This window comes from Daphnia pulicaria, chromosome 8 (assembly GCF_021234035.1).
Source record: "Daphnia pulicaria isolate SC F1-1A chromosome 8, SC_F0-13Bv2, whole genome shotgun sequence".
NCBI lineage: Eukaryota > Metazoa > Arthropoda > Branchiopoda > Diplostraca > Daphniidae > Daphnia > Daphnia pulicaria.
This window is the reverse complement of record NC_060920.1, coordinates 7,722,840-7,748,576: the sequence shown is the minus strand read 5'-3', so window position 1 is coordinate 7,748,576 and position 25,737 is coordinate 7,722,840. Positions and strand designations below refer to the sequence as shown.

The 25,737-nt window shown below is 46.2% G+C and overlaps 2 protein-coding genes across 3 annotated transcripts; both read right to left on the bottom strand.

Moving 5' to 3' along the window:
- Window positions 1–2,334: 2,334 nt before the first annotated feature.
- Window positions 2,335–5,150, bottom strand: LOC124312629. The gene is made up of 2 exons (XM_046777109.1): window positions 4,177–5,150; window positions 2,335–3,434 (listed from the first exon to the last, which is right to left on the bottom strand). The coding sequence occupies exons 1-2, from the start codon at window positions 4,301–4,303 to the stop codon at window positions 2,806–2,808; spliced, it is 756 nt and encodes a 251-aa protein (XP_046633065.1). The 5' UTR covers window positions 4,304–5,150; the 3' UTR covers window positions 2,335–2,805.
- Window positions 5,151–12,007: 6,857 nt separating this feature from the next.
- Window positions 12,008–24,600, bottom strand: LOC124352559 (E3 ubiquitin-protein ligase TRIM9-like). 2 transcript variants are annotated; one of them, XM_046802091.1, is made up of 10 exons: window positions 23,498–24,600; window positions 21,696–21,869; window positions 15,165–15,260; window positions 14,793–15,026; window positions 14,556–14,715; window positions 13,375–13,523; window positions 13,131–13,269; window positions 12,819–13,043; window positions 12,572–12,744; window positions 12,008–12,396 (listed from the first exon to the last, which is right to left on the bottom strand). In XM_046802091.1, exons 1-10 carry the CDS (start codon window positions 24,251–24,253, stop codon window positions 12,145–12,147), a joined length of 2,358 nt encoding a protein of 785 aa, XP_046658047.1. In that variant the 5' UTR covers window positions 24,254–24,600; the 3' UTR covers window positions 12,008–12,144. The 2 variants fall into 2 exon arrangements, with proteins under 2 accessions (XP_046658047.1, XP_046658048.1); XM_046802092.1 differs by having other exon boundaries at window positions 21,696–21,863.
- Window positions 24,601–25,737: the final 1,137 nt, after the last annotated feature.

The window sequence follows — 25,737 nt, the reverse complement described above, 5'->3', positions numbered from 1 at the left end:
CCGAAACTAACGCCCATGACATTTCCGTGCAGTTGTATCTGTCCCGCTTCCATACACATATCTGTGTGTGTGTGCATTTCGTATACTTGGGCCGATAGAGTTGAACGCCGACGCTTCCCTTCCTCCTCCTCCTTCCCCAAAGGTATTGATTACAAGACTTCTTTGTCTGCGAGCGTGGAACTTTGGTCTACAAACGGGCCGGTTTCAGACAGTTGTACGTAGTCTACCAGCATATTTCTCCACTGCTGCTACTACTACTACTACTACTACTTTGAAGGCATTGATCGTTTTCTCTCTTTGAACTCTAAACAACACACACAGAGTAAGACGGTACTGGCAATGATTGCTGCATGGCTGGACGCGAGTGGAAGGCAAAAGGATTAAGAATAATGAGCCAAGTTGGTCGTAATAGAACTTAGAACAACTGCAACCCGCACCCGGTTCTAACTGGACTTAGCTGCTGCTGCTGCTGCCCCTCCCGATTCTTCTTCAATTTTTTTGTTTTACTGTTGGGGTGGACGGACGTCCAGGGTCAATAAAGTGGGTGGGGGGAGAAAAAAAAAAGAGGAGAAAAAGAAAATGCACTAGCGAAAAAGATCCATCAGGACATGTCCTGCACGTCATCACCCGGCAGAGAAAAAATGTGGCTCCTCCTCCAATGATTGAATCCTCCCTTACCAATCAATAACAGGCTCACCTCCCGCTGGCCGCCCTCTGTAGAGGGTTGTCAATAAAGTAGCTCAGTGTGTGTATACGACTGGCCAGCGCCAGCTATCTGTTATGTAAGATAAGCCACAATGATGGGTCAGGTGACCGTCGTTTCCGAATGTATGAAAAGAAACAGCGATGCCGAGTCTCTTTTTATTGGTCTGGCCAAACGACCCAACTTTTTTTCTCCACCCCTCTCTCTCTCCCTCTCTCTCGTGCGGCGTAAATCGTTAAAAATTTAATTGACTTTGAATTTAGGTCTTACGCTTGATGTGGTAGACCATCGACCCGACGAGACGTGAATGTAAAATTCATTAAGGCAAATTTGGGATTGGTGGAAAGTGAAATGAAATCTCCCAGGCGGGACGACGCAATCTCGTTGCACTTTCTCTATTAAAAAATCGCACTAGGGATTTGACGACGGCGCCCTCCCCTCCTGTTATCTGTTTTTTCAGGCTTCCATCCAGCAGAGCTTTACGAAGCGTCATAACCGTATCTATTCTACACACAGTCGAGTTCTCAACCCGCCAAAATATATATAGTAAAGGGACGTAGGCGCAATCAACCATGCACTGTTTCTGATGGGATCGTCCCCCCTCACTCTTTGATCCTCTGATTCCACGTTTAGATCGTCTCGAGCTTGCCGAAAAGATTCGATGCGGCGATCCAAGTGAAAAATAAAAGGGAAAAAAAAAAGAGATATGCAAACGTGGGAGTGCGCGCTGTTGTTGGCAATCTGCTACCCACACACATCCGGTCTGCGTCTCATACTACTCTAATGTCTGGAACCGAAATTCTTCCGGCCGGCTTCCGCTTTCTGGAGTGGTATATGAATGACAAATGTTTGTGCTTTACTTCTCCTATTCTCTCCTCCCTTAAAGATACAAGTGATGAAACTCGGCTGCTGGAGTAGTTGAGCCGCAAGTAAGCCACTCGCACGGAAAACTGTCTCGCGCTCTTAAGATCCTCAGTCGGGCAGAATGGGCCAGCGTAATAATCAAGTGATGGACCGCACGCTGCGTCGCGCAAAGTGTATCTCCCTGACAACAGAACGGACGCAAGAGTCCGTCCGGCGGTCCATCCCTTTTGTTTTTGTTGCTTTATTGATAGCAAAAGTAATCAGCTGTGTGCCGGAAAGAAACGATGGAGGGGAGAAAAAAACAACAAACAAGGATTTTAGGCATGCGGAAATAATTGCGGGGAAATCACTGGCGCGAAATGCCACGAACAAACAACCGGCTGTGATTTTAATTTTATTGGCAGCTTTTTCTCCCTCCCTTACACTCGTGTTGCCGTCGCATTACGGACGTTTAGCACCCGACAATTGAAACTGGCGGACCGTGCAAAAAGTAAAGAAAGAAACGCAACGAGCCGTCGTGTAAGACTTGCGTTTCTCCCGACGACATCTTTTGGCCAACACGTTAATGTATTGCAAAAGACACGAGACAGAGACAACCAATGACGGGAAAAAAAAAAAAAAAAACAATTTTACACACGATGGTTGTTGGAGAAAGTCATAAATTCAGGAAATTCGAGTCGAGAAAGGTCATTTTTTTATGTACAGGGGCGTATAGAAATAAAATGTGAATTGTTTTCGTATAAATAAATTATGATATCATTTTCAAATTTTTCATAGAACTTTGGTGTAGAAATAGATAGATTTTGTTGATGCGTTAATGTTATTTTCCTTTTTTGTTTTCAAAATTCGAAATGGAACAAGAAAATAGTGAAGGTGTGATCCAAAAGGTGGAAAATCCTGAATCCCTGGGCGGGACGGGAAAAAAAAGTAACACGGCAACAAATAACGATAGAAGCGCACAAGGGAAAACTATCGATCGACCAAATTCTTTTGGCGTCGTCTCCTTTCAAATATATGGGAACGAGGGTAACCATTGAGAGACTCTTGCGAAGGGGAAAGAGAGTCCATACGGAAATCAGGGTAATCGATATTTGGCTTTGGTCTGTGGCGACGACGACAGCGACATCATCGACGACGACAAAAGTATTACTTTACTAATAACACACGAAATAATAATCATCAGATCGATTGGGGGTTAGAAAATTTTTAAGTTCCTTCTTTTTCTGTGCGGTTTCTTATTACGTGCAAACTACTGCCGGCTGTACGTCGTCGTTTTCTTCTTCATCGTCGTCTTCTTGTTCGTCGTCGTCGTCGTCGTCATAGAAACGAAATCCAGACGTTGAGTCTGCCAGTCCGATTGAAATGAGAGGAAGATGACAAGTAGTTCGATGGGTTGACGGCGAATTGATTTCCTCGTCTTCCTCGCTATTCGCCAGTTTGGTGTTGGGTGACGGAGTCAAGGGCACGTCGATCCCTGTGACATCGACGTCGAGCGTGTCGTCCAGCTCGACTGCCGTCACGACATTTGGATTTCGACTCACCAGAGTCCTGAAATGGGCAATTTCGCCACCTGCCGTGTAGTAATGGTGGCGTCCGTGACGGGTCTGTCCGTCCTGTTGTCCGTTGGGGCAGTTGACACACTTGCGGAAGAAAAGGATGATGCCAATTGCGCCGAACATGGACAGGGAAGCGCTGAAAAATATGACGGAACTGCGGACTGAGTCATACTCGGATTGGATCGGAATGATGTCGTCTGATGAATCGATGATGATCTTGGAATTGGTCGTGGTCGGCGTTGAACTGCTCCCAGGAGTCGTGGCCGTCTCGTTGTCTGCCGATCCTCCGCTCAAGTCTATCTGGTCCAATACTAAAAAGAGGCGGACGAAAAAGATCCATGAAAAAGCGACCAGCGCACCATCTCTCAGAGAAACACTCTACTATGATAACAGTGGAAGGAACGAAAATAAATAACAAAGTCTAAAGAAAAATAAATAAAATATGCTTTTGGGGGCGCCTGTAGAACGTTTTCATCTTGACATCATTAGCGCCTGCCAACAGACGGCATCTAGACACTTTTGACGATTTTCTTTTCGCCGACTGTCTCGACGAAACACGCCGAAAACTCTTTGGCTCCGCCATTCGGCTTAAAGTTTGCCTCGTTAATCACCGGTCCGTGTAATACAGCAGACGGAAGAACTTTTTTTTTTCCTCCTGGTTGCCATTCTCTCATGACGCTAGCAGCCTGGGAATAATCGATTGGATCCGAGCGCATCTCTCTGTCTCTCTCTCTCTCTCGCTTGGCCCATCTCAACGTGCATGCGTCAGTCTCTGAGAAACTTCAGCCAGACCCCTCGTACACCGTAAAGTAAACATGCACATCTCAAAGTAGCTATTCGTGTGTGTGTGTGTGTGTATGTTTTTGCTAGGCAAATTCTTGGTAGGCAATTTTTTTTGAGCTCTTATTTGTCGTCGAGTTTGTAATAGGCGAGTAGTAAGGAGCACGCCATCGTTGCGTCAATTTGAGAAAACTGAATCGACGTTAAGTGAGTTGGTAGATTTGAATAAAGATAAAGCTGTTTTATTTTTTCGTGTTTTTCTTTCTGTCTTACCTGTTGTTGGGCTGCCGACAGCGACCGTTGCCGAGTACAACAAGAGGAAGAAATTCAAAATGCAGCGATGCATTCCGTTTGGCTGTCTATTTCTTGTTGTCGTCGAGGCCTTGTTAAATGGTGACATGTTGTCCAGTGGGGGACACACTTGTGTTCCATAATATCACTGAATGAGGCCTCGCCAGTTAACGAGAAACACACTTTGGACAAGTCAACTATATTGTTGCTGTTGTTATTGTCGCTTTACTAACTGACTGTCAGCCCGACACGGCAGCCACAGCACCGGCCGGCTGATGGTTTCACAAGGCCCATTTGATTTTGTTGAGGAAAACAAGAAAAAACGACAATGTTTGCTGGATAAATTTGAATCGGAAGAAATAATAAATCACTGGTGACAGTTTGGACAAGTGGCCACTACACCGTGGGGCAGTCTGAACATACCAACGATTAAATCGCCAAACTGCTGTTGATGACAGCTGAAACAAAACAACCGAAACAGAAGGACGACACGCTGCTGCTGCTGTTGTTGTTGGTTGTGGTGGAAGAGGTGCAAATCCAGCCAACGACAGCTCTCAAGGAAGAATGAGAGGCAAGTTTGGGGTGGGATCGGTTTAGATGCTAGCCGCCGGATGAATCGTGCGTGAAGATAAGGAACGTGTGTGTGTGTGTGTGTGTGTGCCGTCTATCTATGTGTGAGTGGCTGTGCAGGACGCGGACTGGAACAATCGAGGGTGGTAACTCTCCATTGGGCGGCTGGGCACACACAGGAAACACATACGGGCTCTCACTTGTTCCTCTTTTTTTTTTTTTGCTCTTTTCGGAAGAGCTTTTTTTCTTTCTTTTTTCTTTCCTTCTTCCCCACTGGTTGTGTTACCGTACCATAGCCTATGCTGACAAACAAGCGATAGACCAGAGACGAGAGTTACCCTTTTATGTAACTGCCGAAAACACACAACTAACGGCGCAGACTCCAATCCTTGCCCGGCTCCCGTTTTTTCCTCTTTTTTTTTTTTTTTCTTTCTTCCTTTTTCTTTTTCTCTCTTGGCCTGGAGAAAATGTAAAACAGGAAGGAAGGAACTGGAAGAAAAAGATGATGATTCCGGACAAGGAAATAATTTTAAACTCAATTGTCAAGAGAGATCATGTGAAACAGGAAAAACCGGGAAAAACAGCAATGGCTGGAAGTTATGACCTAAGATTATGTGCTGCTTTGTTTTTTTTCTAATAAGGGATTTTTAAAAGTGTGTTTTCTTTCATTTTTTTCAATTATATCGGATCAAAAGAACTTAACATTCAATATGCGCATACTGTTCCTTTTATGTTAGGTAGTATATCAAACATATGTTGTTATTCACCAGGACCTTTTGGTTTCCATGGCAAAAGCGTTGACCCCCCCAACCCTCTTTCAGTTCCACGCCTCCAGCAAATCGTCTTTTTTTCTTTCTCTCTTTCTGTTCTTTTATATACATCCATCTGATCCGTGTAGTTGAATAGGGCTGAACTCGATCGTACTTAACCCTTTCCGAGACCTGTCAAATCCAGACGGTCTCCCAACCAGAAAAGATGTAGGAATTCATCGATATGATACGGGCAACAGGTTTCTTTCGTTCGTCAACAAAAGTGAAGAATCGGAGTTTATCCCTCCCCAAGTATCCTATTGGTTGTCGTTCCGTTTTCTGTAGTCGTCATCACGAAGCTTTATCAAGTTAGAGATACGACCGGTAGGATCCAGAAATCCTGGTTTTACCCTCGAGGAGGAGCCGGTCGGCGTCGAAGGGACCCACCAATCAATAACTTCCAAGCCCCTCGTTCTCCTTGTCTCTCCTGTCCCCCCCCCCCCCCCACGCACCCCTCTTATTCCGTATATATACACACACATATATATATATATAGTACCCTCTTTGTGTGTGTGTTTGCCCGAATAAATGATTAAAGGTAGGAAAAGAAAGAAAAACAGGAAAAACGGAACACAAATATTATATTCCCGGACGTTGTTGTCCTGACAGCGCACTCGACTTGGGTTAAAGGAATCAAAAGAAGGGCGAGTTCTCCTTTTTATTTTGTTTTTTGGTTTTGTTTCGTGCTTGTTCTTTTCGTTGACGCCGCCCCCTCTTTCATGCGAAAGAAAAAGCAAGAAGAAAACAACAACAAAAAAAAAGAGTTATCGACATGTTGTGCCATTATTTTCGTACCAGATAACAGAAAAGAACAAGATGAGAGAGATTGTGCTGCGAAATGACATTTCGCTAGACCCTAAGGGTGTAGACACATATATTTTAGCTCTTTAAAGAAAAAAACAAAAAACCCGTACTCTTCCTGGGCCTGACAACGCCCCCATATCCTCAGACTTATTTTAGCTCTTACGGTGTAAAGATGTCTGGTTTTAGTGGCAGGTATGGAGACTATTGGGTTGACCCAAGGGTCTCTAACTTTGAGAGAGAGCAGCAGGAAAGGGACCTTGTGGAACGATCTCGTTTACGGGAACGTGACTATTACGAATCGCGTTTTCAAGAGAGAGAAAGGTCGCCCTTGCGTTCTGCGCCGAGTGATTTCTATCAGGATCAGGCGCTATACCCAGCTGTACCGCCCCACGTTCGCTTCGAGGGTTATGGTAGAGTAGGGCCAGATTACGTTTTGGATCAACGGAACTTCCATTCTAGTAGAAATCCGAGATACGGAGGTAGACCAAGCTACGACCAGCACCGGGTAGATCCGTTAGCCGATCAGGGAGGCAGAAGTCGATACGGCGATGACATTCCCCGTCGGGAAAAATCGGAGAGACCCAACATTCCGGATCCGGACGAAGATAGTTACGGTGACGAAGAGCAACCGGAAAGTGAGGAGGTTTTAGACGAGTTAATTCTGGACGATTTAGACGATCAGGATAGGCTTCAAAAATTCTATAATCGCCCGTGGCGGCCGAGCAGCAGTAAGCCCGAAGAGCCACAGGAACCGCCACCGGCCGGCAAGTCAAAGCGTGCGGCGGCAGCCATGTCCGTGTCCGCGTCACCCAAGCCGGGTCCGTCGAAGGAGAGGACTCCAGAGCCAAGTGATAAAGCAGAACCAGCACCGTTAATAGTTCCTCAGGAGGTGAGTGATGCGCTTTCGGGTTGGTTGACGAAAGGGGTTTCGACGGAAGATTCTAAAGCCATTTCGAAGAAGACGCCGCTAGAATTTCTAGACAAGGAATTTTCGGTGAAACCCCCGAAACTAGACGGCTACATGCATAGGCGAGCGAAAGATAAAGGGAAGCTGAAGGCCGTAAACGCGTCGGAGGAGTCTTTAATTACGACTCAACTTAAGATCATGGACGTGGGCCCGCCACTTATCGATCTCTACACGCGCATTTTATCTCTCGGCGAGGGAAAAACGGAGAAGAAGGCGCAAGAATTGGTGCAAGATGCGTTGCGACAGTGGGCGCGTGCTTACCATCATATCACGAAGCAGAGACGGAGAGCGGTGATTGCCTTAGTGGAGCCGTCCTTCGACTTTCTCACGGCCGAACCCGAGGCTTTTGCGCCGGGAAAGGAGGCTCGCGAGCTCCTTTTCACCGGAAAGTTCCTGGAGTCGATGCTTAAAGAAGCATCTCAGGACGCGACGTTGGCGAGAACGGCAAAACCCAAGACGAGTCTTGGATCGAGAGGAAAGGCGCTGGCGGACCCATCTCAGTCGCTACCGCGCCATCCATTCGTTCTGCGGCCGAGAAAGGCGACGGAGCAGCCGCACAGAGGCGGAGGTGAGCGAGGGCGACCAGCAGGTGCCCACTCATGGACGCGAGGTGTTCAGAGGTACGTTCGTTTTTCAAAACCTGTTATTTCTCCGACCCAGCCGTCAGAAGAAGAGGTGGGGGCCAGATTGTTGGCCTTTGCGGGCCAATGGAGTGAGGTGACGGACGATAGTTGGGTTTTGGACGGGATTGCGCAGGGCATAAAATTAGATTTTGAGGCGCTTCCAACGCAGCTTGTAATTCCCCCCCCTGTTGCAATGTCAAAAGAAATGGTTAAAATTTGTGACAAGGAGGTGGAGGACTTGATTAGGAAACGGGCGATCACTGAGGTTGTAGATGGCTCAGAAGGTTTCGTCTGCTCCTTATTCGTTATTCCGAAAAAATCCGGCGGATTTAGGCCCATCATCAACCTTAAGCCATTAAATCGGTTCATACGATATGAACACTTTAAAATGGAAAATTTAGAATCTGCCAGGTTTCTTTTGAGAAAAGGGGATTGGATGGCGAAGCTAGATTTGAAAGATGCTTACCTGACGGTCCCTGTGCACCCCTCCCATCAGAAATTTTTGCGTTTTCAATGGAAGGGGCGTATTTTCCAATTTTCCTGTCTGGCCTTCGGTCTCGCACCCGCACCACGAATTTTTACAAAAATTCTCAAAGTAGTTATGGGTTTTCTAAGGAAAAAAGGGTTGAGACTGATAATATATCTGGACGACATTTTAATTTTAAATACGTCAAGGGAGCGCGTGATAGCGGACTTGGAAGTAGTGATCGAGTTACTTCAGCGTCTGGGTTTTATTATTAATTGGGAGAAATCGGTACTGGAGCCATCGCAGAGTCTAGATTATTTGGGGCTGGTTATCGATTCTAATCGATTGTCATTTGCATTGCCAATAGCCAAAATCGAAGCGGTTAAGGCTATGTGTGAGGCAGCTCTTTTAGCGAAGGTCGTTTCGCTGAGAGAGATAGCATCCATCATGGGAAACTTTACATGGGCAATTCCAGCAATCCCGTACGCGCAAGCACATTACCGTCGTTTGCAAAGTTTCTACATTAGGAAGTCGCAAGCGGCAAATTCCAACCTAAAGATCAAGTGTTTGCTCTCACTCGAAGCGCAGGAGGATCTAAAATGGTGGGTGGCTAACCTAGATAAAGCGAAAGATAAGGTTTTCTTTCCCCAAGCACCGGATCTCGAAATTTATACGGACGCTTCCTTATCGGGTTGGGGAGCGTGCTGTAATGAGGTTAGGACAAGGGGGTCGTGGACGCTTACGGATTCAACCAGACATATCAACGAGCTTGAGCTTTTGGGCGCATTATTCGCGGTACAGGCGTTCGCAGTCCGCTCGAAAAACATAGCCATCCGTATTCATCTCGACAATGTTACAGCGGTAGCATACATAAATCATTGTGGGGGAACTAGGTCCCGAGCGCTGACAGTCATATCAGCGGAATTAACATCGTGGTGCGAGGAGCGCGGAATATCGCTGGAAGCGGTCCACGTAGCCGGGAAATTGAACGTAATTGCGGATGAGGAATCACGAGCGGGGCCCGACTCCGGCGATTGGAGGCTAGACAAGCGGATTTTTAACCGTATTCAGGAACTTTGGCCGTCAGAAGTTGACGCCTTCGCAACGCCTTGGAATGCACAGCTTCCGTCGTTTATATCATGGCATCCGCAGCCCGGGGCGATGACGACAAATGCATTTTCCGTAAATTGGGGTGGGTTGTTAGCCTATTGTTTTCCTCCTTTCGCCTTAATATTCAAGTGCCTTGAGAAGATCCGTCGTGAAAAAGCTCTGGTGGTTTTTGTATGTCCCGTATGGATAGGCCAACCGTGGTTCCCGTTACTACTGGAGCTGTCGTGCGACGTCCCCCGTCTCCTTCCAACGTCGCAACATCTGCTGAAATCAGCACTAGACGAGACCCATCCGCTCATCCGGAACGGGGCGCTACACTTGGCCGTCTGGAAGCTGTCAGGAGACAGTACCTTAAGCGAGGGTTTTCGGCAACAGTTGTCGACCTACTCATGGCCGGAAACAGGCCCAGCACTCACTCCACATACGAGTCCGCCTGGAGAAAATGGATGGATTGGTGTTTGGGGAGGCGTTCGAATCCCTTGTCAAACGATTTAGGGGAGGCGTTAGAATTCTTATCTCATTTGCATTCGTCGGGCATGTCATATAGTTCCATTAATATTCATCGATCAATGCTATCTAGCACCCTGGATCCAGTCGATGGCTTGCGCATAGGTGAACATCCGGTTGTAGTGAAACTATTGAAAGGTTGTTTTAATCAGAATCCCCCTCGCCCCAAATACAGCGTTACATGGGACCCCAGTCAGGTAATCGACTTCATTTCATCGTTGGGAGAGAACGACTCGTTATCCCTTTCAGTTCTGTCAGGCAAAGCGGCAACGTTAATCGCCCTTGCTACACTCATGAGGGTTTCGGAGATTGCAGCGATCGAGTTCAAATCGGTGATATTCAGTCAAAGCGGCGTAAAATTCTCCTTAGGCTCCCCGAGGAAAGCTCAGAGAAGTGGGCCGCTACAGACGTTTTCATTATCAGGTTGTCCGGACCCTATAGTATGCCCAGTAAAAACGCTAAAAGAATATATAGAGCGAACGAATGAATTCCGCACAGAGACAAATTGTAACAGACTATTGGTAGCCGTTATTCCCCCCCACAAGCCAGTGTCATCTAACACGGTGAGCCGTTGGATTCGTTCTGTGCTAAACAGCGCCGGGGTTGATACGGACGTTTTTGGGGCTCACTCAACTAGAGGCGCCGCTGCGTCCAAAGCGGCAGTCAACGGATTGTCAATCGAAGCAATTTTACGGGCCGGAAGCTGGGCCCACGAGTCGACATTTAGAAGGTTTTATAACCGCTCTGCAGAACCGACGATCGAGTCGGCAGTCTTCGGACAAACTCACAATTAAATCCGCAATCTGTAAAATCACCCTTAGGGTCTAGCGAAATGTCATTTCGCAGCACAATTAACAATTACCAGAGGGATCGCGTAGCGATCCCGAAGGGTAATTAGAATTGTGCGAGAATAAATGAAGCGACGACCCTAAGGGTAGCTCTCCCACCCAAGCCCACCCAGCAACTTCATTTATTCATAATTTAATTGTGTTGGTTGCAATTGGATAGAGTAAACCAATCCAGAAAGACCCGGGGTTTCAACGGCGGAAATGGTCGGAACTGAAGTCATCCCAGCGGCCGGCAAGCAGTCGAGCTACATGGCTAACCGAAAGTAGTTCAAGAACAACTACTATTAAATCGCTGTTTCCTTTCGATGGTTTCTTCCCTCCCGTTGATGATCATGTTTATTTCTTGTGATTCGCAAACAGAGTTGTTTTTCCCCTGTTGAAGAAACGTCAGGGTTTTTTTCTCTGGTTCTCAGCGAATTTTGTTTTTGGTTTTTGAATTGTTGTGTTATTTGTCACGTTTTGGTTATTCCTTGTAATTCGCAAACAGAGTTGTTTTTTCCCCCTGTTGAAGAAACGTCAGGGTTTTTTTCTCTGGTTCTCAGCGAATTTTTTGTTTGAAATTGTTGTGTTATTTGTCACGTTTGTTTGTTGTTTGATTGAATCTTTTTGGCAAGCCTAGAAAATAAGTCTGAGGATATGGGGGCGTTGTCAGGCCCAGGAAGAGTACGGGTTTTTTGTTTTTTTCTTTAAAGAGCTAAAATATATGTGTCTACACCCTTAGGGTCGTCGCTTCATTTATTCTCGCACAATTCTAATTACCCTTCGGGATCGCTACGCGATCCCTCTGGTAATTGTTAATTCATGTCATCGCTTCCGGATGATGCACCATCAGTTTCAGAAGAGGGCGAGAAAGAGATAGAAAAGAGTGACAAACATACGTTATTACATTACACCATTTTCTTTTTTTTTTTCCTTTTTTTTTTGGCCCAGATTTATGTAATACACACACACACACAAACAGATTTTTGAAAAAAAAGCGGCCAGGATTCATCTGGCCTTTTTAATAGCAAGGTATATGTATATAAATATTCCAATTACAGAAAATAGAAAAAAGATTAGAAATGGGACACTCGATGCCATTCGTCTGAGGTCGTTTTTTCTCTCCGACACTGATACAACAGGATTACTAATGACTGTACAAAAGGAGTCTGAGAGAGTTGAAATTAGTTTTGGTATGATTGGGTACTTCTTTGATAGGATATATGTATTGTAAAAGAAAAGTGCGGGAGGAGCGCCTATATCTCTTCTAGAGGGCCGCCACGGCGCATGTGAGTGAGGTGATGGAGTCTGTCGGGTTATTGGTGGCGCCGTTCATTCGCTCCGAGACGTCGCCACCGGCGTCGATTTGATGGCCCTCGTCACTTTCTTCGCCGCTGTCTGGAAAAGAAGACGACGAGGGCGGAGGATCCAAGGCCGAATGGAGCGTGACTTGAACGTTGCGATTGAGCGAGACGGCCGGGTAGAAAACGCCGCAGAGGTCGACGAATGCCACCGTTCCCTGTTGTGTGCGTATCGACCGATTCCCCCCACCGCCGAAATGAAGCCCAGACAGACAGACAGACACGAAAATAAGAGAGAAATGCAAATTGAATAATCAATGGTCGTACAACTCTCTCGGGTCGGATTTGAAATTTTAATCTGATTCATTTTTTTTGTTTGTTTTCGCGTTATACCTGAGGCTCTTCGTTGACGAAGAAACTCAATTGACGCCGGTCGAGGTCGAGTAGGACGCCAACTGTGGAACCGACGTCGATTCCGCCGTCGGTTCTGTGACTGTGCACGTTATTGTGCAGGAACCAGGAGCGTTGGTGATCGATGTACATGGACCACCCTAATTCGTCTTTACCTATACACAACAACAACAGCAAGAAATTATTCGCATGATTGTTCGACGACATTTTAATAATAATCCTTTAATACCGAGCATAGAGTCTCTGGTGACGTCTCGTCGGGCGACGCCGAAGGCCGGATCGGCCGCTCCGTCGTACCGGTCGACTGTGAATTCCCAGTAGTGAACGCCACGGGAGAAACCGACCGAGCTGAGGAGAACGCGGGGCTCGTAGCTGTCGGTCGTGGCCGTCAGTCCGTCGGCCGAAAGGCGAGTTTCGGCCGGATAGGCCGTCATGTCGAATGTGAACCAAGCCACTGTAAAAATAAATGGGCGTCGTTAGGAGAAAAGAAAAATTAGTAAAAAAATCAAAACTTTTTTTTTGGTTTTGTTCCGTTTTTCACCTTCAGCGGTGTGAAGTCCGAGAGGATCGCTGTAGGGCCCTTCCCCGCTACTGTTGAAGGCTTTCACGCGGGCGTTGTAAAGAGAATTGAAATGCAGGCCGTCCACTGTGCAGATGGTCTCTTTGCCGCAGTAAACCTCCTGCAACGAAAAATATCGCGTGAGAATTCGTTAATTATATTGGCGCTGGCGGTGATCGTTATTTTTCTCATTTTTATTTGATTTTCGTGTGTGTGTGTGACTTACGCGGAAGCGGCCGGTGGCGACGCCTACGCCGTCGTCCAATTCGAGGACGAAACCCTCGACGAAAGAGGCCGGATGCGGTTGCCAGGCTACTGTGATTGAATTGTTTTCCGCGCTGCAATCCTCGGCCAGGATTCTCGGCGCTCCCGGAGCTGTGAAAAGAATAAGCGCAACGAAATTATTATTATTCCAATTCAATTACTCGGTATTGAACCCTCGTCATCTGCTCTTAGTCTGACCGCACCCGTAATGCGATTTTGTCTTATCTCTCTATCCATGCCAACTGGGTCTGAGCTATCCTTTTTCTTGTCTTGTCTTGTCTTCTCGGCGTTTGATCGTTTATTACGGTGTGCAACTGTTTCCAGTCAATCAGAATCCGCCTCTGCGTGCCCGACTCGCATGTCAAGTAGTTGCCCGTAATTCGATTGTGTTCGCCCGTGCCGGCCGCCGCGCGACTGACCGCGTCCAAGGACGAATGACTTTTGAACCGTTTCTCTCTCAGACACAAAGTTTTGTGTTTTATACAGTTGATTCCAATTGGAAAGAGTGTGTGTGTTTGGTGTGACTCTCGTCGGCTTCCATGGTAACTCCGGCTCTGCCCTGTGACAATTCCCACTACCCTCCCACAAAGAAGAAGAAGAAGTATAGAAGGAGAGAGAGAGAAAGACAATCAAATAGAGTTTGCGATTTCTCTTCATCTAGGCCGATATAGCTTGACATCAATAAGAAACGGCTCGGTTACTTCTCTCTGTCTTCTTGCCCCGCGCGAGTTAAAGAGTATCCGTCTTCATTTGACGAAAAGAATCGCCGGCATGGACTAGAGGCACTAGCAACTAACAGAGTTTTTTAGAGAGGGGATAGAGAGAGAACTTTATGTATGTACAGTCTACAGTCTGGTTGAAACTGTTGCGTGCGGGATCTTCATTAATCATCGGAACCTCCAACTCCCCGCGCTCGGCAGCCAAGCGGGAAGTTTGTCATTAACTTTTGGAAGTCGGATCGACCCGACCAGGGGGGCTGTACATGTGGTAGATGTTAAGACAATGAATCCCTCCCTATAGCCCTTAGCCGTTAGTCTTAGCCACAGCAGGAAGATATTATTACATTCCATAAACTTATCGTCTTGAAAAAATATACGTAGTGCTGCACATTTATATCGAGTCTAGCCGACTAATAAATATTACGTTTCATTTCTAGGAAAGTCAGCTGATCAATGTTGCGCCGGAGACCCAAGTCATCTAGCGTCAGCTCGAGAGTTGGGCTGGCCCGGTTGGTCAATTCGTCCATTTCCTGTCGCCAAGTCAAGTCCAAATTGGAGACGCGGTTGACTAACATCGACCCGATCTGCGCCAAAAAAGAGAAAAAGTTGAATGAATTGGCCGGAAGGTGCTGGGAAAAAGAAGAAAATCAATTTCTCAAACCTGAAGGAAAGCGGATGAATCGGATTCTTTCAAAGCTTCGATGCAAAATTGGACGAGGGCCGTCGTGTGCTGGAGGTGGGCCGTGCAGGTGGCCACCTCTTCCCGCAGGCGGCGCAATTGCAAGTCGCGTTCCCGGCGGGCGAAATCCACCAGGGCTTCTTCTCTGCGGCGTAATGCTTCCATCAGTTCCAGGCACTGAGAATGGATGGCCGATTCCACGTTGGCGCAACTCTCCTAAAAATACAACAGCGGCGTTCAAAAATAAATTTTTCGTCCAAGAAATAATCATCGTGAGCGGTTGGTGGAAAAGGTTCACGACGGGTCGTTAACCTCCGCGCCGTCAGATGGCCATCGCATCCGCCCCGCACTTACTTGAACGCGTTCCGACGAGCTCTTCAAGCGCTGGATCACTTCCGTCGCGCTTTTGGCTTTCTCCGACAGCTGTTGCAGCGATTGCGTCAACTCGGCCTGAAAGAAAAATAAATAAATCATCGAAAGAAAAAGAAAAAAAAAATCAAATAATAAGGTAAAGAATTCATTCATTCCTTTAACACCAAGTCCCTTCAATTCTCCACGTCTTTCATTTCCCACCAACCCCCCCCACTACCAGCCGGCCGCTCATTTTTCGTTTTTTTTTTTCTCTTGCGCCTTCAAGTTATTCAAATTGTTTGGGGAAGGCGTGTGCCAAAGTATTCCAATCACGCACCGTCACTCTTTTTCACCACGGCGGTAGTAGCAGAGAGAGAAAGAAAGAAAAAGAAAAAAAGAGCGCAGCCACACATCGATCGTCGGAATTTCCGGCTCTCTGTCTCTCAATCGCGGCGGTTGATGTTTGAGGAGGAGGAGGAGGCAGTTTTTCTTTTTCTCTCTGACGTGCTTCTTGATCTCTCTCACTCTCCCCCCTGTTATCGACTTTGATCTAGTAGCTCCTCGTCAACTTGTGCTAGTCACACACAACTCTATTCACTGATTTTCTCGACAACACACACGCAGGAGCCTCCTGGATGTTCTCGCTGGCGCTTTTCAAAATGTTATATATGGTGCTCAACTCATCTGCATGATGAGTGGGAGGAGCTATTGAATGTGTTAATTAGCGAGGCTATAGAGAGAAACAGAAGCCAACAGCCATCGTTGTTATATTAGAGCCGGGAGTTTTTATAGGAGCGGCGGTGGTGGGTGGGAAGGGACTTTTTTTTAGAGAGCCCGTTACCGGCCGATCGTGAGCTCGTTCAATTTAGTTTAGATGATGAGTATTACCTTCTCCCTTTCTTGGCTTTTCTTTATATCATCAGAAGGGGGAAAAAGAAAAAGAAAGAAGATGAGACGCTTTTGGATCGATGAAACACCCCAAAGACGACAGTCTTGTAAACCTTGCGGGGCTTGGAGGAGAATATTCCCGACCCCTGCGTCAGTTCTCCTCATAACATAATAGTCCCTTTTCTCCCCCCCCCCCCCTTCCCCTTTCTCCTTGCGACGTCTGAACGTATAAATTCGAAATGTAAATGATGCTGTCATTTGTCCGCTAAGAAGCGTCCCGTTTTCTCAAGATCCCCACACAGCACACGCACACACACGGCAAAAGCGGAGTCTGTGAACGGATGGATAAAGGTAGTAGCAGTAAGGAGGGGTGGACCGATCGATAACTGGCAACAACTCGGTCCAAGGGAAAGAGGAAAATAAAAACTAAAAAAAATCCAACATCTTCATCCACCCCTCTTTTCCATTTCGTTTAAGTTTCACGCTTCACACGCCCGCTTCCATCCGGAGAAAGCTGGAAGAACGGCGACGGGATGAGAATCAACTTAATCATTTCAGTGCTGTGTGACTTGGCTTCGGTCTTTTTTTGATCGTTGGTTGAGTTGAACAAGAGAAGAGAATCAAACTCGAAATTGTGGGATCGATAGTTTTTATTTCTCCGCTCATTGCATCCGGTGTCTATCCCGTTATGTCATTGGGCGTTACGGGGATTTAACGCACCAGATGATTCTCTTTCCCGCTTCTTCTTCTTCTTCTTTTTTTAATGGGCAACAAACAGTTCTCCCTCCACCCTCGCCAACTAGTGAGTGCACTTTTAACCGTATATGACTCACTCGATTATTGATTTCTTTCTTTTTTTTTCGACCCATTTTCCCTGGTCTCGTTGGTTTGACTGTGGCTCATTGCTCGTCTTTATTGTTCCTCGCTACTCCCCCAGGGCAGCCCTCTCCTCTTCTCTCTGTGTGTTGGGAACCGGGAGAAAAAGAACAGAACAGAAAAAAATACTCCAATTCCCGAGTTGAAAGGGGTCGGGTTACCATCAGACACCCTCATCCTATCACGGAAGGAAGGAAGGAAGGAAAAAGAAATGAAAAAAGAAAAAATACATTGAAAATGGGATAGCGGCCGCCGGTAATAGAAGTACACACATCGAATCTAAAGGTCGTTGATCCTGTTTACAAAAAAGTTACATTCGTTGACACACGAGGAGCGAGTCTTGTGCATTGAAATGGGCATCTTGTTGCCTGTTCTTCTCTTTCCCTCGATGGGTCGATCCATCAAACGCGTATACAGTACATACAAGTCTCATGCAGTTCTGCTGCTGCTAGTTGCTTGTCTACAATAAACTCCGGGAGCAGCGGGTAAAGTCGTTGGTCGACGACGACGACTCTCAAGGGCGGGTTGGGTCACTTGATGGCACGTAAAAGGAATCCCATTTCCTCTCCGTGCGCCGCTCCCCCCCATTCACTGATGATGTGGGCGATAAGTAATGAGGATACGTCGACTGCCGGAAAGATTTCACTTTCTCTCTCAGTACCACCACCCAAAAGTTGGTTTGTGCTCGTCGGAAAACTTCGCTTGCGTCTGTCTCTTTTACAAAGACGTCGGCGGAGACAAATAGAGGAACAGTGGCGAGCAGGGTGGGGGGGTGGGGGACTGTCTTTTCTATTTGACTGACTGACTGACTCTTCTGACTGATGTGTTGGCAATGTCCTTTGCGGTCTTTCCGGAAACCCCCTTCAGAAGACGACGGTTTCCTCATCATCACCGGCCCCTCCCTTTTTTGCACGGTAATACGACCCAGAAGTCTACACGCCATTTTCTCCCCTTTCAGCCAACCAACAATCGGATTGCAGAGACTTATCCCGAAATGATTTCCGGCTAAGTCTTTTAATAATAATTAAAAAAGAAAAAAAAGTTGAAAGATCAATGCAAATCTATATCAAAGGGATTGGTCTATAGTCCTTTTTTTATAAATAATATTCGTATGTTATTTATATACACTCTGCAGTCTGGGGGGAGGGGTATTATTATGAGTCACTGAAGAGCGTCGGCGACTGGGGAGAGGAGAAACCAGAGCCTTGTGCGCTCTACACACACTTTTTATCGAAAATAGAAGAGGAAGAAGAGGGGGGCCAAACTGGCGCCACGACGTCGCCTCTCTTCCATATGTGTGTGTGTGTGTACGGGGCTTCTTATATACACGCGGGGTAGTGGCTATAACATTCAGCGAGAGAGAGAGAAAAAAGAGAGGGGGTGTCACAAAAGTCCAGCAGCAGCAGCAGCAGCAGGCCGGCTCGAATAGCAGAAGCCTGCAGAATATCCGCTCCGTCTTTTTTGTTACTTTTATGTACATTTTTTTTCTTTCTCTCCCCCTATATGTTCGCTTATCTGGCGCGTCCCTCTTTCGTGTCTGTCTGTCTGTCTGTGTGCGCTGCTGTTAGCCATTCAAGCCCGAAAGAATAACAAGCCACGCGACACTATACAAATATTAGATGTCATTAGTTTGTTATCGGGTAGCAAAGGAAAAGAGGAAATGTGTGCATATTGTACTACACTAGAGTTTCCATAGCTGTAGGGTGGAGGGAACTGAAAAAGTAGACAAGCAGACACACACGCTCAGCGCGCGACCAATCGAATTCGTCGGATGGCTGCATGCCCCTCATGTCCGCACGGCGCTGCTCTCTGAACGGATAATTGACTTGATGAAAAGACGCCGACGCCACCACACACACCGAAATAAAAAAAGCTTCTCCTCCCGATTGCCCGCCGGCCCGCCAAACTAACGAAACCCAACAGACAGAAAAAAGGGGAGAGAGAGAGAGAGAAGAGTCTTCTTTCTTTTTTTTTCACGGTCACGTCCCGCTAGAGCCGGATGATTCACGTGGAAACGTTTGTTTGATTCAAAGGAGAGGGGAGGGAAAGTACTTTTTTTGTTCGCTACTTCCGCCGAGTGCCCCCCGCATTCATCCGGTATGAAACAAAAACCAAAAAAAGATACAAAACTTCGCCAAATAATAGAAGAAACATTTTCGATGTCCAGCAGAGAAAATCCAATGCCAATTTTCAGGGTAGTGCGTGTTTCATAATACATGCTATAAGTATATAGAGAAGAGTTTTTGGGTTTTCTGCTGTTACCATGTACAGTATAGGACCGATAAAGTCTTATTCCATTACGCGGACCATCTCCGGAGAATGGGCCAGCCCCGAAAAGTATATAGCCCGTTGACTATTGGTTCTCTGCTGGTTCCGTTGGGTTGAGTGCTGGCGAGCGGGGAGGTATAGAGAGACGGCCGCCGAGTCCCGATAGTGCTTGCCCGGAAGACAATACATTCGAACCCGGAAAAATAGATCTCAAAAGAAACCCAACCCGGCCAGCAGCGGCAGTAGCAGCAGCAGCGCGTGATCCGCTCACGCACTTATTTTTCTTTTTCCAGTACTTTTTTCTTCTTTTTCACATTTCAGCTGTGGCCATTGCAGATGGAAAAAAAATAAATCGGTTTCTGCAATCATAACAAACAAAACCAATTTGGCGTGAGGAGAGGGTGGGGGACACTGGAAAATTGTTTCGCTTTTCTTCCGATAGGGAAAAAGAAGAAGAGGCAATCTTCTCCGTCGAAGAGTGTCAAGAGATGTGCGGCGCCGAAAGACAATATTCTCTCCTCTCCGATTCCTAAATTCTCCTTTTTTTCTCTTTTTGTATAAATAAAACATAGGAAAGTGGAAGAAGGGAGGGGAAAATAAATCCTAAAGTAAACTTTGATTTCCCAGTGTGCGCCGACGACAGAGTTCCCTAACGACAAATAAAGAAATGGCTCATTAACGGATAGGTTCCAGTCGCAAAACAAAACAAAACCTTAAAGAAGAAACTCTTGTTTTTAATGATTTTCCAATGAGCTGGGTAGAAAAGGAAGTTATATATCCAGTCGAGTCTCTGCCTACTCATCACACACAGCTACTATACTGCCGTGCTGCTGCTGCTCTATTATTCCGGGTACTTTGTTGAGAAAACAATCTCTAAAGAGGGCCGTTTTCGAGTACGTCTATCAGTCAACTCGAGGGAAAAAGGAGCCAATATTATCCCCCCCACTTCATCCCTAATGGCGCTGCATGTTTGCAGAGAGAAGAGAGAGCGAGCGCGCATCTTTTACAAATGAATTTCACCACTAATGAACTACATTTGATCTCGTACGTGCAGTAGTTAGAGAGTACCCCCTTATCCCCCCCATAAAACCCACTTGGAAAAGGAGGTCTTGTTCGTTGCCTCTTGAAGGAGTGAAAACAAGAGATGAATTTCCCGGTAATAGTTTTCTATACCAATCCTTCCTTTCAAGGGCCGTCTTCCATCCCCGTATCCATCTTTTTGCGTGACAAAAGGGAAGACGTATACTGGCAATAGTTTACAATGGCAGCCATCTCCAGTTTGATCCGTTTCAAGTTGATTTCGAGAAATTTTCAATTTATATTCCTTGTAACAAAGTTCTTGAACAGAAGTCGAGCTCGGATCTTCCCTCCGCCAGTCTGTTATGGCTGGCCAGCAGTTCCAACTCGGAAGAAAAAGTAAACAGGAAAGTTTATAAACTGGTCAAACACAGTTAGGAAGAGAATTGAATTTGCCCATATTTTTGGCCCCCCTCCTGCAGAATGTACGTACTAAAAAAGGGAATAAAAAAGAAAAATATTCGGTACATCCATAAATCGTCTGAGTCAAAGTAACATCTGCCCGGTCCAACAATAGAGACATGGGAACTCTCTATAGTTGTATTATACACGTAGCCTACATGTAGACATACAAGTGGATCGAATTCAATTCCGAGTTTCTCTCTTTCATTTTCGCGTCGTCTCTCAAACGGCGTCCGTCCCAATCCAACATGCGAAGGATAGAAAAATAAAACGAAAAAGTTGCTTCTTTGTTATTGTTGGACAGTCCAGCTGTTAGCGTCTCTCGGGGCGTTTGGTGTTTGGCCGCCAATGATCCAGCTGATGATTTCTCCCGTCGATAAACCCTCCCCCCACTCTCCCCCCACTCCTCTTTTTTCTACTTGTGTGTCGGTAAGTCGCCGTTCGTTCTATTAGCTCGACCGTGAACGAATGACCCGTCAGTTTTTGATTAAAAGTTATACGTTTTCCTTTTATATACAAACCCTGAGGCGGGCCGGTCTTCTATTCACCGCGTGTAGTACCGAATGTGTCCTGGCCGATACAATTATTATTATACAAGTCATCGGTTCGCTCGACTCTGTACAACATCCAAGCTTTTTATTTTATTTAAAAGAAAAAAAGTAATACGGTGGACACGAACGATTCCCTCGTCACGATCGCTCGCACGCGCCATATACTCTTCAGTCAGGACCTTTTTTATTCTTAGACAAATAAACTTTTACCCCAGCTCACTTTCACTCTCCCCCAAACACACACACACTATTCCACTCAAAAGGTATTTGTTGACATTTTCTGCGGAAAAACCACACCCAAAGTTCAAAAGTCTAGCTCTTCCTTTTACCACTTTGGTTTGTTGTTCTATTACGTGTGTGTGTGTGTGTGTATGCCAGCTTATACTATACCGTTAGTGACTCATTAGAAAGACTAAAGGTTTATTTGTTGTTTGACACGTGAGTAAAAGGTTTTTTTTCTTCTTGTTCTTACCTTTTGTTGTTTGCAGATGAGAGCCAGGAGGTGGACGTCGTGATTGTGATGGCGGCCAACGTCGGACAGGACGCACAAGTGACAAGCTCCCAATCGACAAGTGTTGCAGTAATACGTCTGTGTCTGCTCGCCGTGCTCGGCGCAGTGTTGAACGGCTTCTCCCGATGACTGTTGCTGCGACAAAGGAATTAACGTCCGGGAGAAAAACAAAACAAAAATAAAAAGGAAAAAAGGTTAGTTTATTTTGTCTGTCCAAAAGATTAGAGAGTCCAAAAAGGAAGAAATAGAATAGAAGGGATAAAAAGAATGTCAAAGTCAATGTCGACCGCGACTGGTTTTTGTTTCGGCGTGAGAGATAGATAGTGTGGCGGCCACAGATTTAAGAGAGATGTGGCGGGCGGACGCGGACACCATCATTCACGACCGACACGACACGTTCGAAAAAGAATATCTCCACCTCTTTTCTATTTTTCTTCGACGTTTTCAAAGGTCTTTGTTACGTGACACGGCCGAGATGAAATCGTCAACAAGTTTGTTTTTTTGTTTTTTTTTCTTTTCTCTCCCCTTTTGTCTTTGACTCCTCCCTTTGTGGAATGGGTCTATTTCAATTGGGAAAAAAGGAATACCTGGGCAAACTATTTTTATGGTTTTCCCCTGCTGCTGCTGCTGCTGCTGGTTAAAAGAAAATAGAGTTTTGTTCTTTTTATTTTTACAATCGTTTGGGTACAGACAGAAGAGAGAGAGTCTCTTGATATGGACACGATGACACAGGCATGAACGGCGTACGACGTGTGTCCTATTCTCCTATTTAGAACTATCGCAATAGCGTCTGCCATGTTTTTTATCTCTGCCGTACGTGGCACGAACGAAAATAGGAACCCGGGATCGGGTCCAAGAAAAACTTTTTTTTTCGACATCTCTCGATCTGTTTCTGTTTCTTTTGCTTCTCGGTTCGGGAATGGTTGGAAGGGGAGAACGACAAACAATGGAATTGTCGTCATCCCAAACATTCAGAATTTTCAAAACACCAGAAACAAAAAAATAAAATAAAAATAACAAAAAATAACAATAATAATAACGAAATGCCGTTTATAAAAGAGATGAACACAACATTCATCTCAAATTCTCGTCGTGAAAAAAAACAACACAAACGGCAGAGAGGGGAGGGGGGAATTGACACGCCGACAAGATGTCGCCTAGTTTGCGCGTTCTGGTGTAAAAATAAAGTTCCCAGCTCAGAGAAACGAAACGAGTTTCTTTAGACTGTGTGCATCTGTGAAATCTTTTCATCGGCCTAAAAAGATATCCAACACACAGCTCGGCGGATGCCTCCCAACTCTCTCCCAGTTTCCTTTTTTCTTTTCTTTCGATTCTTTCATCTTCTTTTTCTTTGTGAGAGGAACTTGTTACAATCGAATTCCTACAAGCGACAGCAACAGCTCTTTTCTGTGTCTCCTTTCGTCTATAGATTTCCACCAGGGCTGCTCCCAAATGGAGATCCAGGCCTGTCAGCGAAGACGGGCACAGACGACAGTATCTCTCTTCCCATCTCTTGCTTTTTCTTTCACGCATCAAAAAACATTTGAATAATTAATGGGGGGAGTGCGGCGGGCCAACGTCGAAATACTCAAAAAGACTTTGGGATTTGTGTCTGTCTATCTTCGGTTCGATTCGGTAGCTGCTGCAGTCGGCCATCTTTTATAGGCCATACAATGTCTTTATATATATAGGCACGCAGCTACTACTCGTTGCTCCCGGTTGTACATCGTGTGAAGTTAAATGAAAACTAAAAAGAAATGCACCTTGAATTTTTCTTTGAGTGAGCGCAGGGCTTGACGGCCCTGATGCGGTGAGATGAGGCTATGTTTAGCGAGCGGACCGCGGGCCGGGTGGCAGTTTTCTCTGCATCGGTCGCAGTAAAAAACTTGACACTGTTGGCAAAAGACGGACGCAGCTTCTTGTTGCTGGCCGCCCTCTGTCGTGTCGCACAGTTGGCACGGCGTGCTGCTGGCCTGCGCCCGCTGATGGGATGACTCGCTGAATTTGTCGACGATGGTTTGCATGGCCCGGTAACGAGGCAAATTCTGCGCTCCATTTTCGTCAAAGTAGACGATTTTGCGGCACGACGGACAGCTCAGAGAAATGGTGGCGGCCACGACAAGAGCATTTGAATTGGAGTTGTTTGTTGTTGTTGTTGATGATGACGAAGAAGAAGCGGGATGGATGTGGCAACTGCTCGGTCGGCTACTTCCACCGCTGCTCCCGCTGGTGCTCACCACCACGCCGCTGTCCGTCTCGCTCAGAATCGACAATTGATCCGAATCGTTGCAATCGTGGCACTGCAATTCGGAGAGCAATTGCAGCTCGGTCGGCGGAGGTGGCAAGGGCTGCTCCTGCTGTTGTTCGTGCGGTTGAGCGGTCGGGTGACTGGGTAAATTGTTGACGACGGGCTGTTGATTGTGCAGCGCGCAATTGAGACACATTGCGTGGAAACAAGGCAGTAAAACGGGCTGCGTGAAAAATTGACGACACGACGGGCATTTTAATTCGTCCTCCATTTTTCTAACAATTTCAGTCCTTTTGTTTTTCTGTCCAAAATTATTTCCCCCCTTTTTTTAATGAACCAATCACGTCCAATATCCAATCACATCCCAGCACATCTAAAAACGAATGGATATGATTGAATAGGAGGCGGCCGGTCAAGAGCGTGATTAGGGAAAAAAAGACTGTCGGCAATCAATAATTGCTTTTCCTCCGGTTTTCTTGATGAACTGACGGACACCACTGGAACACTCACGCGACTCACAGGACATCCACACACAAACGACACTTCTCTCGTATATATAAGGGGTGGTAGATTGAAAAACAGAACCGTCACGAACGATGCTGCCGACGGTCAGGCAGTTGGCGGTGCGACTGGAGTGAAAAGCGGCGCTACTACACCAGTTCCCTCTCTGTGCGGATAAAAGGGGGAAGAGAGGAGGGGGGGAGTAGAGAAGGAGGGTTTTTTCAAACATTCCGGGGTTATACTCCTCCTACTCGGGAATGGAACTGTGCTCCGGGCAAGGTTCTTCTTCTTCTTTTTCTCCCTCTTCTTCTTCTTTTTCCAATCTCTTTTTCCATCACCTCCTGGTTTTCATCCACCTTCATATTCTCTTCCTATTCCTCGTTTTTTTAGTTCTCCCTCCTACCCCTCTTATATAGTGGGTTGGAGCTGCTCGAATACAAAGGCGGAATTGTATTTGGTTCTTATATTATTCTTTTGTATACTCACAATCTCTCTCTCTCTCTCTCTCACCTTGGTACCTAGAGATAGACCCATAGGGTATATAGTAACACTCACCCTCGTATAGCTTTTTACAACAAAAGAAATTTTTCCCCGTGTATCCCTCTAGCGGCCGGAATTCTTATTCTTCCATCCACGGAGGGGGGAAAATTCTGAACTGGTTTTTCTTCGTTGCTTATCGGGTCCGTTTCAATAGATCATCCTCTTCTGTTGTTGTCTATTCTCTCCGGTTGTATTTTAGTGGGTACAACTTTGCTGTCCCAACACCCCCCTGTTGCTGAGATGTATCTCTGTCTGTAAAAGTATATAAACTCGGCCGCCCCCCTCCTCTCGTCACACATGTACTAGAACTTCTTCCCGGCACACGAACGACTCCCGTTTTTCTTACATCTATCCAGTTCAGCTGTTTCCGAGTTTTGAATGCCGGAGCACAAAAGTTTGTGGCTCTTTGGCTTATGTGCAGTCCACTGTTCATGGGTCTAAATCCGCCCCATTCTCTCTACTCTTCCGTCTAGCTGCCATTGAACTCGTTTCGCTTTGAAAATGGCACACACACACACCTCCTACTCCGCATATCAGCCGGGGGAAGACGAAGCTTTTCCTGGTGCAAGCACGAACCGTTCAACCCCCGAGTTCTTCTTCTTCTCTTGTTTTCTGGGAGGTTTTTATTGTTGGTAGTTTTTCACCCCCTTTCTCTTTTTCTTCTTTCTCTTGATGGTTTTTCCCCTTGCACCGCATTCTCGCCCGTATAACTAC